Source organism: Dermacentor andersoni, chromosome 9 (assembly GCF_023375885.2).
Source record: "Dermacentor andersoni chromosome 9, qqDerAnde1_hic_scaffold, whole genome shotgun sequence".
Classification (NCBI taxonomy): Eukaryota; Metazoa; Arthropoda; class Arachnida; order Ixodida; family Ixodidae; genus Dermacentor; species Dermacentor andersoni.
Window position 1 is genome coordinate 26,368,616 of NC_092822.1, and position 18,566 is coordinate 26,387,181.

Consider the following 18,566-nt stretch of genomic DNA (forward strand, 5'->3'; position numbering starts at 1 on the left):
CATCAATTAAAGCGCACCGGGGGGTTCAGGCGACACTATACGGAAACGATCGACCGTCAAATCAACACTTCTGTGCCCGCCGCGGTAGCTTTGCGGCTATGGCATTGCTGGAGGTCGCGGATTTATCCCGACCGCTGGAGCCGCATTTCGGCGTGGGCGAAACAGCAAACGCACGTGCACTTAGATTTCGGGACACGTTAAAGAACATCACGGTGTCAAAATTAATCCGGAGTCCGCCACTACGGCGTGCCTCGTAATCCGATTGTGGTTTTGGCACGTGCAGCCCCATAATGCAATTCAAGTTCAACACTTCTACCACGACGCGATCTGCCATGTGATGCAATGACAATGCTCAACCCTCTCAGAGGTTATGAAATATGGCGCACAGCAATACCTCAAGCAAACACCTCTCCCTCTGTGCTCTGCGCAGACAAACAGCAGAGGTGCACGCTAGTTAACGTGTAACATCAACTCGCCATTCTCGTGTTAGACTGAATGTTGAAGAAATTGAGCTTTCGCCGTCAACATCACCGCTAATTATCGCCAATCAAAGCAACCAGCACAGAAAGCTTCCCTTACATTGATTCCCACAGTGCGTGGGATCTGCATAATTTTCACTCCTGAAAGGAACGATACAACATTGGGCGAAACCGAAACGGTACAATGTCTCGCAGCATGGCGTTCAGCTACGAGGAAAGGACTAGGCAATGAGAGCCGAGCCCGAAGGGCGGGGGTGCAGTTTAACATTGTCCGAAATCGTTAGCTGGCACGAGACGAGAATGGGACAAACTGACACGCTAGCAGTCGTATGGCTCAAGGAATAAAGTAATTCCAGGGGCCGAATGGAAGCTAGAGCGCACACAAGTACGTAAGCTCGTGGCGTGTGGGATGCGACGTATTCGCGCCAATCGCGTCAAAGAAGTGTGATACAGTGGAACGCGTTTAAGACGAAGTGCTTGGAGCGTCCTAAGTCCTTCGTTATACAGGTCACTTCATTGTAAAGGTTCCGCAGCGCACAGATCGCATAAGAACGCGTTATTCCGTTCTATAAAGCAGGGCTTGACTGTACTTTGCGTCGGCATGAGATAAGCATGCCTAAAGCTTGAACATTGCGATGCTGTGTCTCTTGGGTTAGCGTTTCGATGCCACTGTCCATGGGAACATTTGTACCTCCCTACCAAGGAGGTTTACCAAAAATAATTCTGGTATGGAGAAGCTGCCCTGAAATTGAAGCCGGCCGCCGCCATCTTACTAAGGGAATCGATGAACGTTAGGATGTGACGGAGTTGAGGCAGCGTTTTCTTTTCGCTTTCAGCGGTTTTGAAACGGCCAATTTTGCGATGCAGATGATTCTTGATGTGTCTGTCTGTGCCACTTAGGTTCAAAATTGAACGTCTTGACAACTTGTTATGGGAGGTCGCGATATGACGACTAAGCCAATGGTAATATTCTAGCCCGAAACGACAACTTTTATTTTTCGATCACTCCAGAATTTATCACAGACCAAGAGCAGCTGCACTGCCGCTATTCTCCGCCTAGTTCAGCACGCTTTTAACAATGAAGTAAGGGAACGCGCTGGCTTGACCTCTGCTGGTAAGAATCTGCGGGAGTTGCCACTCCAGAATTGTGCGTAACACGGCACCACCTTTCCGCCACTGCTACTGGAGCCAAATAGTACGCGCACAAGCCTACGTGTTATCGCTCATAACCACTGCAGTCACTCCGACTTTCTTTTCAGTCTTCTGACAAATCCCTCGTCATTCTCCGATTAACGAGAAAATCGGAGCAGTCTTCGTGCGCCCCTTCGGCAGCAGCGAAAACTTCTTAGCTCACTATCTCTCATGCAAAGCCCTTGAAGAGCACAAACGCGATGTTGAAGGTCACGTTTGGCAAGAACGGGTTTTTGTGAGTCGGAAAAATTTTACAACGTCGGCGACGACCCTCGTTTGCAAGAAAAATCGTATTACGTGAACACCACCGTGTAGGCGTGATGTTGTGATACTTGCAATGACCGAAGTTGACGGCAAAAAAAAAAAAAAAAAGGTTCACTGAAGAGCGGCAGATGCCCGTTGGCTCCCGGGGCAGATACCCAGTGACACACGCACAGCGGCCGCATGATAAATACCCAATGGTATGTCATAAGAAGCCAACAAACACTGGCACCAAAATCAACATAGGGGAAATTACTTGTGGTTAACAAATGAAGTAAGGAAACGGTAAATTATTGTAAATCAAAGTGGATGAAAAAACAACTTGCCGCAGGTGGGGAACGATCCCACAACCTTCGCATTACCCGTGCGATGCTCTACCAATTGAGCTACCGCGGCGCCGTTTCCCCGTCCACTTTCTTGGCCATTTATGTTTCGTATAGTAGAACCCTGGGAGTGTTAGCCAGCGCCACCACTCACTCACCACTCACATACACGCATGCATACCTATCTCGTGCCAATACCAGCTAGCGCTTTGAGAAGGCTGACTCGTGTCTCACGTCGCATGTCAACAATTGGCGTTTACATATGGCTTTGATTCTGCTGGATTGGAGAACCCACAGAGAGATACGCTCATTACATACAATGAAATTACAAAACATTACTACATGGAAAGGAGGGAGTTTGCACCCCCTCACTATAGGCCAAGCAAAGCACAAGCAGTTACACTTAGTCAATTACAAACACAGTGCTATTATTCACCTGCACAAATGAAGGAATGGTATGGCATTGCAGACATGAACTATATATGCAAAGCATGCAAAAAGGAGATGTGCACGCTTGAACGTATGCTCTGGGAGTGTGGGTCGCTCGGCCCTGGCATCTCCCGGAATCGGTTTTCAGGAATGATTAGATCCCAGGATCATATCCCTCAAGTCCTGGCTGTCCAGTACCCCCGTGATAGGGATAGGAGGCTTGACTTCCCGGTCCCGACATGAGACTAGCCAGGCAGGTGGCAACACCTTGTACAGGACCTGAAGTTTTTTCTCCTCCTTCTTTAATAAGCGGCAGGACGCGTGCCAGTCCCCATTAGGCTTCAAATGCAGGAATGGAGAGCGCGAGTAATTGCCGACCTTACTGCTGTAGCCGTCGCATAGCAACAGGTTGTTTATAAAACCTACAGCGCGCCACTTTCCCACCATCTTTCCCTCGTGACAGCTGGCGCTTTCAAACGCCACGTGACATAGCAGCGCCTCCGCGGTATTGGCCCATGTTTCCTAGTTCTTGTGGCATGCTAGCGCTCTGAGACGCTGTGTGACGTCATAGCGCCTTCGGGCCCGGATGCAATGAAACGTGCTGGAACGTTTCTTCGCCGGAACACGATAAATCAGTCGTCGTCGATGGCGTCATGGTGGTCACCGTTATCCTTCCCTTGCTGCTGTCGCCACATACGACATAACTCGCTCTACACAAACATGTCGATCCATCTTTTAACGCTTTGAAGAACGCCAAGCTACGTTGGACCAGCCTGCTAAACGCTTCGCACAACATTTATTCCCCCAGTGCATGGGACCTGAACAATATTCATTCTGTAAAAGTCCGAATAAACTACCATTCACTTCAGTGGGACTCGTTGTCCCAGTTAGCGCAGGTTCCATTCTGCTGTAAATGCCACAGCGTGCCAGAAGCTTGTCTCACGTGCCGTCTCCTTTTGTGCCACTTGTACCGAGACGATATACTGTAATTCGCCCTTCGGCGTGCCCTGTTTTGAAACGCGGCGCATCTCCCGCGGCATGGTTTCTGACCGGAGCGATTAAATATACAGTTCTGACCTTGGGCGACAGTCGCGTGTCTAACCTGTGTTGTCCCCCGTTTCCGTCCTTCGCAGCGATGCTCACGCTCAAGGTGGTGGTGGTCGGAAGCTGCGCCTGCGGGAAGACCACGCTGATACGAACTTTCCTGCGCGATGACGTCAGGGGCTCCGTGCCCGCGCCAACCGTCCAGGAAGTCTACGTCGGTCACATGCAGCACGACGGCAAGAAGGTGCGAAGTTCACTCTATTTCGGGGTCCTCTACACTGTAGAGAGAGAGAGAGAGAAAAAGAGAGAATTAAGGAAGGAAAGGCAGGGAGGTTAATCAGACTGAGTCCAGTTTGCTACCTTACACATGGGGAGGCGGATGGGATAGACATGCAGCACGACGGCAAGAAGGTGCGAAGTTCACTCTATTTCGGGGTCCTCTACACTGTAGAGAGAGAGAGAGAGAAAAAGAGAGAATTAAGGAAGGAAAGGCAGGGAGGTTAATCAGACTGAGTCCAGTTTGCTACCTTACACATGGGGAGGCGGATGGGATAGACATGCAGCACGACGGCAAGAAGGTGCGAAGTTCACTCTATTTCGGGGTCCTCTACACTGTAGAGAGAGAGAGAGAGAAAAAGAGAGAATTAAGGAAGGAAAGGCAGGGAGGTTAATCAGACTGAGTCCAGTTTGCTACCTTACACATGGGGAGGCGGATGGGATAGACATGCAGCACGACGGCAAGAAGGTGCGAAGTTCACTCTATTTCGGGGTCCTCTACACTGTAGAGAGAGAGAGAGAGAAAAAGAGAGAATTAAGGAAGGAAAGGCAGGGAGGTTAATCAGACTGAGTCCAGTTTGCTACCTTACACATGGGGAGGCGGATGGGATAGACATGCAGCACGACGGCAAGAAGGTGCGAAGTTCACTCTATTTCGGGGTCCTCTACACTGTAGAGAGAGAGAGAGAGAAAAAGAGAGAATTAAGGAAGGAAAGGCAGGGAGGTTAATCAGACTGAGTCCAGTTTGCTACCTTACACATGGGGAGGCGGATGGGATAGACATGCAGCACGACGGCAAGAAGGTGCGAAGTTCACTCTATTTCGGGGTCCTCTACACTGTAGAGAGAGAGAGAGAGAAAAAGAGAGAATTAAGGAAGGAAAGGCAGGGAGGTTAATCAGACTGAGTCCAGTTTGCTACCTTACACATGGGGAGGCGGATGGGATAGACATGCAGCACGACGGCAAGAAGGTGCGAAGTTCACTCTATTTCGGGGTCCTCTACACTGTAGAGAGAGAGAGAGAGAAAAAGAGAGAATTAAGGAAGGAAAGGCAGGGAGGTTAATCAGACTGAGTCCAGTTTGCTACCTTACACATGGGGAGGCGGATGGGATAGACATGCAGCACGACGGCAAGAAGGTGCGAAGTTCACTCTATTTCGGGGTCCTCTACACTGTAGAGAGAGAGAGAGAGAAAAAGAGAGAATTAAGGAAGGAAAGGCAGGGAGGTTAATCAGACTGAGTCCAGTTTGCTACCTTACACATGGGGAGGCGGATGGGATAGACATGCAGCACGACGGCAAGAAGGTGCGAAGTTCACTCTATTTCGGGGTCCTCTACACTGTAGAGAGAGAGAGAGAGAAAAAGAGAGAATTAAGGAAGGAAAGGCAGGGAGGTTAATCAGACTGAGTCCAGTTTGCTACCTTACACATGGGGAGGCGGATGGGATAGACATGCAGCACGACGGCAAGAAGGTGCGAAGTTCACTCTATTTCGGGGTCCTCTACACTGTAGAGAGAGAGAGAGAGAAAAAGAGAGAATTAAGGAAGGAAAGGCAGGGAGGTTAATCAGACTGAGTCCAGCTTGCTACCTTACACATGGGGAGGCGGATGGGATAGACATGCAGCGCGACGGCAAGAAGGTGCGAAGTTCACTCTATTTCGGGGTCCTCTACACTGTAGAGAGAGAGAGAGAGAAAAAGAGAGAATTAAGGAAGGAAAGGCAGGGAGGTTAATCAGACTGAGTCCAGTTTGCTACCTTACACACGGGGAGGCGGATGGGATAGACATGCAGCAGGACGGCAAGAAGGTGCGAAGTTCACGCTATTTCGGGGGCCTCTACACGGTAGAGAGGGAGATAGAGAGAGAGGGAATGAAGGAAGGAAAGGCAGGGAGGTTAACCAGACTGAGTCCAGTTTGCTACCCTACACATGGGTAGGGGAATGGGATAGTGAAAGACAGAGAGAGAGCGAAAACATGAGTCTATACTGTAAAACATATTTGCACCACACCCTTAGAAGTTTGTGTAGTTAATCTAGAAGTCATCATATTTTACGTATATTCTGTATCCTTGCAGTTATTTGTGGTTTCCACTACTTTTTAACTTTTCAAACTATGAATTGTCGTTTTTTTACTGTTCTTTTTTTGTTATTCTCATTGAGTGTTTGTGCTTACGGGTAGTTGGCGCTTTGTCAGGCATTTATTTGCCTCTTCGCCAAGGTCTCCGAAAAAATCTGTACGTGATTGTACGAAAAGAAACAAACTTCTTCTTTTTCTTAACAAAAAAAAAAAGGTGTACATCTGTCTATAAGTCACATTCTTACACCCTTCTTGGATGTAAGGGTGTGAGTTATAGACAGATTTAAGCCCTTTTTCACTTTAAGGGCGTAAACAGGAATTTGACGGTGTGCGCAAGTTGTACCATCATGCGTAAACAGGAATCTCGCAGGCACTGAGGAATAATTGACGCACTTCAAAGTAAAGAATGGTGTACGTTGGTGTACAACTCACCCTTTTACACCTAGAAAGGCTGTCAAGAATTGAGTCATAAACCATTTTACACCCGTATTTACTTTTAAGGCTGCGAAATACTTCACTGTGGGCGTCTAGTATTTAGAAATTTACCATGCCGGACCTGGAAGCAGAATTTTAAGTGGATGGAAGTCGATAAATTAAGATACAAGGATATGTAGTCAGGTGTAATGGTGCAACGGGCACGAAGTACAAGAATACAGAATGCGTTCAGGCCAACACGTGGCGAATATACACCCTGCGCCGCGACGGTCGCCTAAGCGAGAATAGAATTGCAGCGCCGAATATTGGAAGTTCCGCGAACTTGTATTCGCTCTCCTTCCTGTGTGTTTGTGTGGTTATAGCATATTTCTTTTTACCCGAGAAACGCACATTTTAGCGCTCTGAATAGACATTCACCTTCTAAGCCGTCTCTACACTTTCCCTGTGCGATTTATTACGGGCGCGCTCGCTATAGTCGGTCACGCTAAACTGCGGGCCTGTTGACCCTCTCATTTTGATGACGTTGACGATTTATAATTCGCAATCCCTTTGAAACGGGGTGGCGTCCAATAGTCTGCCTGCTTGAACTCATCAGGTTTTATATGCGTATCGCAGTCTAGAATTTGCCTATCTCCACTTTCTATTCTCTAGCTTCGTTAAAACCTCTACGTCTATAGTGTACAGTTGCCGACTTTCATAGAATCTAATGACAATGCTGTCGAGTAAGCCGTGGTGATTTTGACGTCACCGCTTTCGTCACGCCGGGCTTTGTAATGGAAATTTCGGCCATATAGCATGTGACGTCAAAAAGCATAGTGCACATTCCTCTTCATATCTAGATGGCATTGTACGTCCTCGGAAGAGTACATGTCATGGGAAGAGTGATGGAGCGGAAAAGGAGGAGCATCGGTTGAGAATGACGTAGAGAGGCACGTGACAGGACAGAAGGAGCGGCGGCAGTTGATAATAATATTAATAATCGCACGCACATGATGGTGGAAGAAAGCAGCAAAGACTCTCGGTTTTAGCGAATCGTATGGCGCCGAAATGCTGTAGCATTACACCTGCTGACGCGTAGCATGATTGAACGCTTTTTATATCGCGCCCTTTTCGACGTGGGAACTTCGGTGAGCACGGGCACCCGTTCTGTTTCGGCAATGCAATTACTAGCATTATTGTTTGTAACGTTACTTGCTATAGTATTACTTACTGGTGTGTAGCTTAGAAGAACTTCTTGGTGGGCGAGTTGACGCATATTAGCAAACGGTTTTATAACTGCACAAACAAACAACCACACACAGAGAGAGAGAGAGCACACAAGGAGAGCGCAGTGCTTGTGCATGCGCAGTCTCAAATGCTCTGACATAAGGACTGCGCCTGTCCTTGTTTGCTCCCTCTCTGTGGCCGTTTGCTTGCGCAGTTATAAAACTGTTTGCTAATTATTGGTAGCGTGAACTGTGCTGCATATATGTCGGCTGAATCGCGCCCTCCACAGACGTGTCGTCGCCGACTGCTGCGCAGGTCCGGCTGGTCATCTGGGACACGGGCGACTCTGACCTGCTGTGCGACCCGCACCGGGCCTCTTGCTACGCCGAAGCCGACGTGGTGCTCATCTGCTTCTCGGTGCGCGACATCTTCTCCGGCAGCGAGGTGCCGACTCGCTGGGCGACCGAAGTGCGACACTTCAACCCGAACGTGCCCGTGCTGCTGGTCGCCACGCAAATGGTGGGCGTGACGTCATTGTCCCCGCGAATGAGCTCACTGAGGAATGGCCGCGGAGCCGATGCTCTCACCTCGTTGGCACATAGGGAACCAGCGCTAGCTGTAGGAGGCGCTACAGCAGTTTGAGCAGCTTCTGTGAACGTCTGTGACTATTAATGCAATTTCTATTGGACCACACGCGTCAGCGAACCCACCGCTAATTTCCTTCTTTCCTTCCCTCCTCTCTCTTCCTGCCATCTTTGATTTCCCCTCTCCCATTTCCCCGGTGTAGGGTAGCCAACCGGACGTTATTCTGGGTTAACCTCCCTGCCTTCTGCTTTTCTCATTCCTCCTCCTTCTAACATGGAGGAATCCTTCTTCAGTGCCTATACTAAAAATGCTCTGACTACAAGAGATACTCTGCTCCTGTAGAGAGGCCGCAGGGATGACACGGCGTTCAGAACGATAACAGACGCGCGCCTGTGTCAATCTTTGCTTAAGCCCGACGCGTCGAGCCAAGCTCTGTCCAAGGTCGTACGCGTTGCGAAGAGCGAATGCGCTCTTACTTTCTGGCACGCAGGTGTCCAGTCAGCTCAGACGCTGGACACTCGTGCATCGAGATGAGCGGGAGCGGTCAGTTTGAGGACGCGAATTCGCAACTTGTCCCGCTAAAAACTGTTTACTCCACCCACTGAGTTGTGCGTTATAGCCTGGTGTTGGCATGCGAAGTTTCAGTGCTTGTTATCCATAACCCGAACGCACTAGGTCTAACGCGGGAGAATACGCACTTCGCGTGTATTCGCGGGCTTCTTCGACACTCGGAAAAACACTTTTATATAACGCGTATTGAGAAACTGAAAGCTGTATCGGGTGTTTTTAACGTCACTCTACAATTTTCTCGTTGACACGTTCCGTCTAACTATAATGTTTGAGAAGTTGATAAATTAAGATTAGTTGTCTAATTAGTCGGAATGAAAAAGGAATAGTTTGGGTATCTCCTAGTGACGGCAAACAAAATTACTTTTGTTCTGTCCAGCTACGTGGCATTTGCATATTTGCATTTGCATATTTGCATTTGCATAATTTAAAGTTAGCTGGGACACCCTGTATATGTTCACGGGGTCTCGTTGAGACCTGCAACTTTCGTGGTCTAGAATCGCCTTTGTCGCACCCAGTGCTCGAACGCATTGCTTCTTCACAGGCCCAGAATGTGCAGCAGCACGAGGCCTGAATGTTCACGCAAATGTAGCCCGGGTTTTAGAGATTTCTGTCTGAAGAATAGCCGCTGTAGGCGCAATGAACACGAGCATCGCACGTATGCGAGAAATTCGAGAGTCTGTCTACTGAATTTTGTGTCTGAACAAAACCACGAACGTGACTTGACAGAAACGTTCCAAGAAAACCTGCATAATGTTTATAATTACTGTATTAGTCAGAAAAAACGTGTTACTGCATGCAGAATCACTTGACTGACCGAGCCTTCCCTATGACGACAACGGCGGTGAGCCGATGTTGTTGTTGATAACGGTCATGCGACTTCACTTACTGCTTGATAACACTCACTGCAGGAGGCACAGTCCCGGCGATAGCGGTTTTATCATATCTCCGATATTAGCCCGCCAGACGGCTTGGTATGCTGCCCCAGATGTTGGGTGATAAGTTATGTTTAACTTGGAAACTTATTTCGAGACGGCGGTGATACATAGGGTAAAATATTTGGTGATACATTCTTTCCTTTCGAATCTACAGTTGATCCCGAGACCTTCCTCTGTTGTTGAAATTGTTGTCAGTCGCGCACAATTTTCTTTCACTGTATCTCGTTTTCACTTAGCGTCGTTCTGAATTAACAGCGCACAGAACCTGGTGTCTGAGCACCGATTTCTGATGACGAAATGTTGTTTTCTACAGTAAGATATTATACAAAAGCTTGTCGCAAAGAAGGATTTCGTATTTTTGCCCTTGTTACGTTCTAGATCTTATCTGGAATTGCACCTATATTGGCTGGATTCTAGATCATCTTCAGAGACGGAATATCCACGGGAAGGTTGCCTCAGGCCTGGCAGGCTGAGCAGAGAAGTACTGGCATTGCTATACAGTATCCGAAATCCTGTCCGTTAAGACACACGGACTTTGCACTGAAGCCGTCGGGAATTACACGGTGCATCGTCACGTTGCCCGAAGTTCTGACATTGAAAAGGTGAACGGCTACAGAAGAACTTCAGTTTGGCCTAGTTGTGGTTTTGTTGCATATCATGTTGACCGCAAATAAAGACGGGGACAGCGGAAGGAAACACAAAAACGACACGTCGTTTTTGTCTTCTCTTCCGCTGTCCCCATCTTTAGAGACGGGGACAGCGGTGACACGGTGACAGGAATGAAGTGTGAGACGTAGCAAGAAGTAGAGGTAACTCGGGCTTCGTCCCGGCTTGTCGCAGTCGTTCATAATTTTTCGGTGTCAAAAACTCGGCGCAACGTAACCACGAGCGTGCACCAACAAGCGGCAGTTAGTTCGTCGCTCCACTGAAATCACGCGGGGCTTTAAATCGGGCGCTTCTCCCTTTTCTTTTTCTGTGACGTCACACCGCAGGACCTTCGCGAGGACCCCGTGACCGTTCAGGAGCTGGCGCAGATCAAGTGCCGGCCCTCTAGCGTCGCCGAGGGTCTACAGCTGGCCCAGAAGATCCAGGCGGCGCACTACGTCGAGTGCTCGGCGCTAGACCTTGCCAGCGTGCGCAAGGTCTTCGAGAGCGTGTTACACACCTGCCTCAGGGTACGCTCCGCACTTTCTTACTGCATTCAGTGCTTTAGCAACAGTGTGGGCGGACTTGAGCCTCTGTGCAGCTATCCAGCAGAGAACTCGAGGTGTGCTGAGCGTACGCAAGCGCGTTAGTGTGCGCGATGCTATTAAATGCTGTTGCATTAATAAATGCTGTTGCATTTAATAGCATCTGCTATTGCAACACCTGCCTCAGGGTACGCTCCGCACTTTCTTACTGCATTCAATGCTATAGCAACAGTGTGGGCGGACTTGAGCCTCTGTGCAGCTATCCAACAGAGAACTCGAGGTGTGCTGAGCGTACGCAAGCGCGTTAGTGTGCGCGATGCTATTAAATGCTGTTGCATTAATAAATGCTGTTGCATTTAATAGCATCTGCTATTGCAACACCTGCCTCAGGGTACGCTCCGCACTTTCTTACTGCATTCAATGCTATAGCAACAGTGTGGGCGGACTTGAGCCTCTGTGCAGCTATCCAACAGAGAACTCGAGGTGTGCTGAGCGTACGCAAGCGCGTTACAGTGTGCGCGATGCTATTAAATGCTGTTGCATTTAATAGCATCTGCTATTGCAACACCTGCCTCAGGGTACGCTCCGCACTTTCTTACTGCATTCAATGCTATAGCAACAGTGTGGGCGGACTTGAGCCTCTGTGCAGCTATCCAATAGCGAACTCGAGGTGTGCTGAGCGTACGCAAGCGCGTTACATTATGCACGATGCTATTAAATGCTATTGCATCTAATAGCATCTGCTATTGCTATACTAGCATCTGCTATTGCTATTGCATCTGCAAATGCTATTGCATTAAATACTAGGCGTTCGCCGACCTTCTTTGTTCTTGTCGACGCATAGTAAAGCGCGCTGATGTCGGGGACAATTGCAGTACAAGACGTTAGCGGGCCGATATTGATTTCAGTGCACCGTAAAGGTCCTCGCAAGTGTTCAAATGCTGTTTGCAAATCGGGGCCGATACCGGAGCCAGGGCGTAATCAGAGGCGCGGGCGGTGAGATCGTGATAAGGATGTCGTATTAGTCACTTAGGTGTACACTCACTAAGGTGGCGTGCGGAACTCTTATTCTTCTTTTTTTTTTTTTTGGTTAAATCATTGTAGGACAGTGTATATATATATTTTTTACAAAACCTCTTCAAATGTTGTGCGTGGTATGAGAAAATGAGCTACTTGGGAATAGTTTACTACAAGTATCACTTCTCTACACCAAGCCCTTTATTTTTAAAAAAGTGGGACGTGTTTTTCTAACCGGCACTAAATGGTATTTCGAAAAGTGGGTCGCAGATGTCCCATTCACCCTCTAGGGTCGTGAAGCCAATATAATTCTGCGTACCTCCCTCGCGAACCACAACTTCCGAAATTTGTTGTGTGGTATTAGTAAATGAGGTGCTTAGAAGAAGTAGTTTGCAACTAATTTCCCTTCTGTACAACAAACCGTATAGTTTGAAAAAAAAAAAAAGGGGGGGGGGGGGCGACTTATTTGTTCCATTGACACTACGTGACTTTTTTTTTTCCGAGAAGCGGGACTCATTTGCCCGACTGACCTTCTAGGGTTTCAACGAAAAATATTATATATTTAACTTCTTCCCACACAAAGCGGGTCAAATCACCATGGACAAACAGGCACGACGGAGGCCATACACACAAAAAAAGTTTGTGCGCACTTTTCCCCAGAGCGTTGAACACCAATGGCATCAGTACTTTTTCAAGTCAAGTTTATTGCAACAGTCATGTTAGAGTTACATAGTAATAGTATTACAGCAAGAGGTCCCAGAGTTTTATAAAGAACTCTGGGCCACTAGGCCACGCTTTCGTTCCCGGCTGCGCTAGGTCGCCGCATTCTTGGGGGGGGGGGGGGGGGGGTGAACTCCAAAACGTTTGCATGTCGAGCGTCTGTGTGGACGTTAGAGAGTCCGCGGTGGTAAAAACATAAAGTAACTGGGATCCCACGCTACGATGTCTCTCATGTAGCCCCGCCGGTGTCGCTTTTGGTCGTCGAACCCCCATCGCTCAGCGAACGCAAGAGCAAAAAATGCAACAAGAACGCGAATGAACAATCCGACCTTAATTAGCGAACCTGAGAATGTGGTGAAATAACGGCATTTTGCCGATACATTTGTTGGTGTCCCCTTCAACAATATAAAAGAGGCAATGCTCAAGTTAGATTCAAATGTCCCTTGTGCCTAAACACACTATCCGCTGTGGGAGATACGGGGTTCTCCTCCGTACTCTTGGGACAAAGGAACGACAACACAGTAGTGCAAACAGTCACAAGGGCATTTATTGCACCTTTCATGGATCAATGCCTGCTAGCCGAGTTCATATCCCCAAAACATGCCGATGGGCGCGCGACAAATCTAGAAGTCAGACTTACCGCGATCGCATTGCGAGCGAATATGTTCGCCCCATGCTGGATCCCAACGCCTGGTCGTTCGCGTGTACAGTCACGCCAACGGTGTCCAAGGCGGCCACGCGAGACGGTCTCGCAGAAGCATGGTCGGCGCGCGCGCGCGGTACGTCCCCGCCGTGCGCCCGACCCGCCGGGAAAGAGCGTCGCTCCACGCGCGGCACGTCCGTGCTGCTTGCTGCCTCGAACCCAAGAGACCAAGCGCCTTCCCTTTCGGCGCCCGAGTAACCCCGCCGCGACAGTCGCGCCATCTCTAGCACCGCGCTTGTACCACGCCGCGGGCGCCAGGCCACGCGAGCCGTGCGGGAAAACAGCATATCAGGGGATGCGCTATGCGGGAAAACATCAGGGGACGCGCGAGAGTCGCGCATCCCCACACCGCTCATGAGACTTCTCAGTGAGACTAGACGTTGGACGGGAAAGCTACTTCCTTCATATTATACGTCGTCATACTCGATTTCAATCACGAGTCATCACTGCTTGAAAAACGGACTCGGTGCTCCCTCTTACATTGCTCACAAAAGTACACATATTTTTTAGCTTTTTTCATCCTTTTTACATGTAAGGATTCTTGTCAATTTACGGTGTTTTCAGACTCCGAAAAAAAAAGAAAGCCATCTGGTTGTTTGCCTTGCGTTCTTCACAGAACTACCACCTTTCGGTGCCTTTGTGTCGCTTGCAACGTAGCACGCACTAAACTTGAACTTTCTTTGAAGCTTTCCATGCACGGGGGAGGGGAGGAGGGGGGACGGTGAGCAGGCACTGGTTGTGAGGTATGAGGGAATGAAAACTCAATAGGCTGCGGATGACTAGACGAAGATCAGGATTGTAATGTAGCCTTGGGGCTCGTTGTAGTTTGTGTTGCTTGTATAGGAACTAATTGGAATAGAAGGAGAGTAAAACGGGTATTTAGAAAGGGACACGTTAGAGAAAGACAATAAATCAGGGCGACTGGTAAGGATTCTTTAAAAACTCCATCTTTGTTAATTTCGCACTGAGCGGTTGACTAACGCAAGAGGAACTGAAGGTCAAAGTTTTATACTTTTCTTTTTTAAATTTGGCGGCGTATCCTCAGCGCCGGTGCGTTAGTGTGCCGTCCCTGATTTCGAAATTCCTTTTTCTTTGTATTTGAGCCGTTGTGGCTCACTAAATGTTCTTGTAAACCCGCCGTGGTTGCTTAGTGGCTATTGTGCTGGGTTGCTAAGCGTGAGGTTGCGGGATCGAATCCCGGCCACGGCGGCCGCATTTCGATGGGGGCGAAATTCGAAAACAACCGTGTACTTAGGTTTAGGTCCACGTTAAGAAAGCCCATAGAGGTGGTCCAATTTCCGGAGTCACCCACTACGGCGTGCCTCATGATCAGATCGTGATTTTGACACCGAAAATTCCGTAATTAACTTATTTTTAAGTTCTTGTAACGTGCCAAATGCAGTCTTGGACTAGCTTAGAGTGCAGTGTAGTCCATATTTGCTAGTAAAAATTAACTAGGCCATTGCAGACACCGCCAGAACCTATGACGCCACGGCGATGTGGCCGTGACGTCAAAGGACGATAGCCTCGCCACCGGTCCTTTGTATTTGCGGTTTTTCTTGCTTACCAATTCACTTCTTACTGTAAGAGTGGGCTTTTTGGCATTGTACAAGGGTCATTTCTTCTCTTTAGTGTTAATTTAAGCACTGTTCTGTTGAGTATGATCACGTTGAAGTACCGAGGGGCGCTTACCTTAGTCTTGACATCTGTATCATGACGAAATTGGGATTATTTGTTAATTTAATATTTTAATAATTGGGCACATCGTAAAGAATGGTTGGCATCATGTCGAGTTAAAAATTGAAAAAAAAGTAACATTTCACTGGCTCTACAGTAATAGTGCACTGTAGTGCCAGTTCGACTGTCACAGACAACACGTCAACAACCCTCTGCACCTTCTATACAGTGCTGCTAATATCCTGTCAATGTATGTGTGTTTCTTTTTTTTCTTTGCAGACGACGCAAAGTCGACAGAAGAAGTCAAGGTGGAAGTGCTGCTGCTGACGTCATCATGCGCCGAACAATTCCTCTGTATCTAGTCACACGACACGCTGGGCCAAAGAATCGAACGGTGTCATTTGGCTGCAGACAGGCTTTCAGCTACATTCCAATCGACGTTCGTTTATGCACGACCTGCCGCTGCACTCCTTGCTGCAGACCGGATGGGGAGACGTATACTGTTGCGAACTATATGTGCCTTTATTTTGCAGGTGACCTGATATTTCTAGAGGAGATATTTTCAACACATCTTTGCCAGGAAAGTCTATTTATAGCCTACGTACCACCTTATGTTGCGCCATGTTCTGCTTGCGAGAGTCTCCAAACGATATCCGCAGGGTACAAAGATAGCGTTGTTTATCGTTTGTTGTTGTTAACGATCGAAAGTGTGATATGCGAGCCGTATGTGTTGTGTCAGTCGTGAGATTCACGTCAGGTTTTAGCAAATGATTGAGACTTTAGCGCGAGAGAGAAGCTCTTAAAAGGAAGGGATGTGATATGCAGTTTAGGAATTTTGGGACCAATTACGTGACCTGACGAAGAGTTAGTTGACAAGACGCTTGCACGTTGATGTCTTTAAATGAGTGTTGTTCATAAACATGTATTTATGCCCAAACCACATGCTGTGTTGAAGCTTCTTGACTGTGTTATCGCCACGAACGTGTGATGTTCAGCTCAAGCAAACATATCCCGGGTGGCGATGTTAACGATTTGTTAGAAGAATATTCTCGACGATCACGTCGATGTTTTGAACATTTCGCTAATGTCACTGTATTTCAAGCATTGCTGGTGAGCTCTCAACTTGACGACGTTGTCACATACGGTTAAGTCTAAGATGCTAATGGAGCAAGCTAAGTACATGAAACGTTTGCAAGGGTTCTAATAAATGACAATTTCGCCATAAAGAAAATGGGTCGCCCCCAGAAGGCGGCTGGCCTGCATGCGTTATTTCTCTCCGAGTGGTTTCAGTTTGCGCGAGCAAAAACCTTACAATGCTTGATGCTGTGCCACCGGCAAGAAACACGCACATGATCCCACTTCGATGTGGGCGAAATTTCTGACGTGCGTAATATCGAATATTCCATTGCGATGACATGTTGTACATGGGATGCGATGTTTCCTTATCGAAAAATAGGCACCTCCAACATGCAAGACGAAGACGTTCAGTGGAGAGCGCAAAATTCCCAGAAGATACTCCAAAGCGAGTTCTCATCTCCAAGTTGCAACTGGGAAAGTAACAAAAGAAAAAGACTTCACCCCCCCCCCCCCCTCTCCGATATGTTGCTAGAGAGCTAGCTCTCTAGGCAAGATATTGGAGAGGGGGACGGGACAGCCACAGTCGGCTGACTGTGGCCGTCTGCTGTCGGCAATACACAATATCTCGCTAAAACGCAATGCGTTAATATTGGTCCACGGTAATACAAACTAGCAGTACAGCATTGACGATATGAAACATGTCAAAACAGAAAGTTTATTGTTTGCTACTAAAGTAAGATAATCTGATATATACATTTGATAAGTGTGTGTCGTAAAAACAGTAAAAACATTATTGCGCCAAACAGCTTGGTAAAAAATGGCGAAAGCAACATTCTCATCTTCAAAATTGTGTGCAAAGTCTGCAGACTTCCTTCACACATGAGCGAGGTCTGCAGACTTAGAAGTACTAGACTTCGCAATGCTGCCGTGATGTGCAAATTGCATGTTCCTGCGACCATCTCCAAACATGCGCTCAGATCACCTTACCGATTCGTTCTCCGATCCGAAGTTCTTAACCTCAGAACATACGGTCTTCTGAGAAAAAACTGTCAAACTGTTTTGCACGGTCCGTGTAATGTTTAAAATAGAGCGTGGAATGGCGTCATCGCTTTAGCATGCATGTGTCGTGGATGTGCGCTCAAACTGACAGCCTGTCTTATCTATTAAGAATGCGTTATAGATGCCCTTAACAGACGTGAACAACAGACTGGAAGGACCAGACATGCATATAGCACATAATACTTCAATTCTATTGATCCACGTCTGTTATCCCGCTGCCACAGGGGCCCCCTCGATCCCGATCTGGCATGGTCGCGATCGATAGTTCCCAACTAACTGTGCTGAACTTCGGTGCGATGTTTTTTTTTTTTTTTTTTTAATGGCAACCCATCGGTTGGTCATGCGCGAGAGTCGCGCGCGTCTTATTTTTGTTCTCTGTAAACCTCTCGCGGCATGATCGATTGCGTAGTCGATGACTCGCAGAGGAGGTGCGCGATTTTCGCGCGCGACGTGCGAATGGTATCCTGCGTGGTGCTTGCAGTCTCAGGTGCAGGAGTGGCAGAAGAGCTTGATGAAGAAGTTCGACTTCCTTGGCTGAAAACGAGAGCGTTGAATAGAAAGTAGTGCGTGAGGCAGAACGCAACGAAACGACAAAATAGTAATAGAACAGTACACAGCGCTTGTACACAAAGTAATGCATACTAAAAAAAAAAATAGCCGCCGTCTGGGGTTTAGGTTGCTCCCAACAACAATTGTCGTTTACCTAGCCTGAGTTTTCTTTAGTAGGGGCTTGCAGCTTGTCCGCAAACTTCCTGAGGATTACCGGAGCCGTAGACTGCAGTAGCAAAGCTGGTAGCGACCCATTGTAACGCTTTGTCCAACTACAGTGCGTATGCAAATTTTTTGTCGCGTGGGTGTCCTCGTCGAAAAAAATCGTAAAAGAGACCGCACGTTGACTATCATGTCGCTATCAGCGCTTTACACCAGCAGGTAAGTAGGATGTGGTAGCTCACTGCAGTATTAGCTTTGTGGGCTTTCTAGTGAAACTCTGCGTCCCAAGACGTCGCTCCCAGCGTTCTTGCGGTCCTACGCCTGTCTGGCATTCCACAATCGCTAACACGTTAACCGCCAAACCACCTAAATAGCGCAGGGCCTGTACACTCTACGTTATGACGTCTTGCTACTAGGCCAGAAATTTTCACTGCAACGCCCGGCGTGACGAAAGCGGTGACGTCGAAATCGCGGTCGCTCACCAAAGTCGCCTAGATAGCGCAAGCCCTGTGCGTTGCGTATTATGACGTCATGCTACTAGGGCCGACTGCCATAGAATCTAATGGGAATGCTGTCGAGTAAACCGCGGTGATGTTGACGTCGC

The 18,566-nt window shown here is 48.1% G+C and overlaps 2 protein-coding genes and 1 non-coding gene across 6 annotated transcripts in view; 1 reads left to right on the forward strand and 2 right to left on the reverse strand.

Moving 5' to 3' along the window:
* LOC126527357 (ras-like GTP-binding protein rhoA) overlaps positions 1-16,055 on the forward strand; it is a 97,484-nt gene extending 81,429 nt beyond the window's left edge. For 2 of the 3 annotated variants that reach the window (XM_050175160.2, XM_055068677.1), the window contains 4 exons: positions 3,817-3,971; positions 8,034-8,237; positions 10,801-10,983; positions 15,395-16,055. In XM_050175160.2, coding sequence (XP_050031117.2) covers positions 3,817-3,971; positions 8,034-8,237; positions 10,801-10,983; positions 15,395-15,442 — 590 coding nt within the window. In that variant the 3' untranslated portion in view covers positions 15,443-16,055. Of the gene's footprint in view, positions 1-3,816; positions 3,972-8,007; positions 8,238-10,800; positions 10,984-15,394 lie in introns of those variants that run through there. The other variant, XM_072284462.1, reaches the window with a different exon arrangement.
* Positions 2,255-2,327, reverse strand: TRNAT-GGU (transfer RNA threonine (anticodon GGU)). Its single transcript has one exon. It is a non-coding gene; the product is annotated as a tRNA-Thr (tRNA).
* The window catches only part of LOC126527351 (ras-like GTP-binding protein Rho1), a 38,327-nt gene continuing 25,337 nt past the window's right edge, over positions 5,577-18,566 (reverse strand). Inside the window, exon 5 of one of the 2 annotated variants that reach the window (XM_055068679.2) lies at positions 5,577-5,675. In XM_055068679.2, the coding sequence (XP_054924654.1) occupies positions 5,592-5,675 (84 nt within the window). In that variant the 3' untranslated portion in view covers positions 5,577-5,591. Of the gene's footprint in view, positions 5,676-16,886; positions 17,786-18,566 lie in introns of those variants that run through there. The other variant, XM_055068680.2, reaches the window with a different exon arrangement.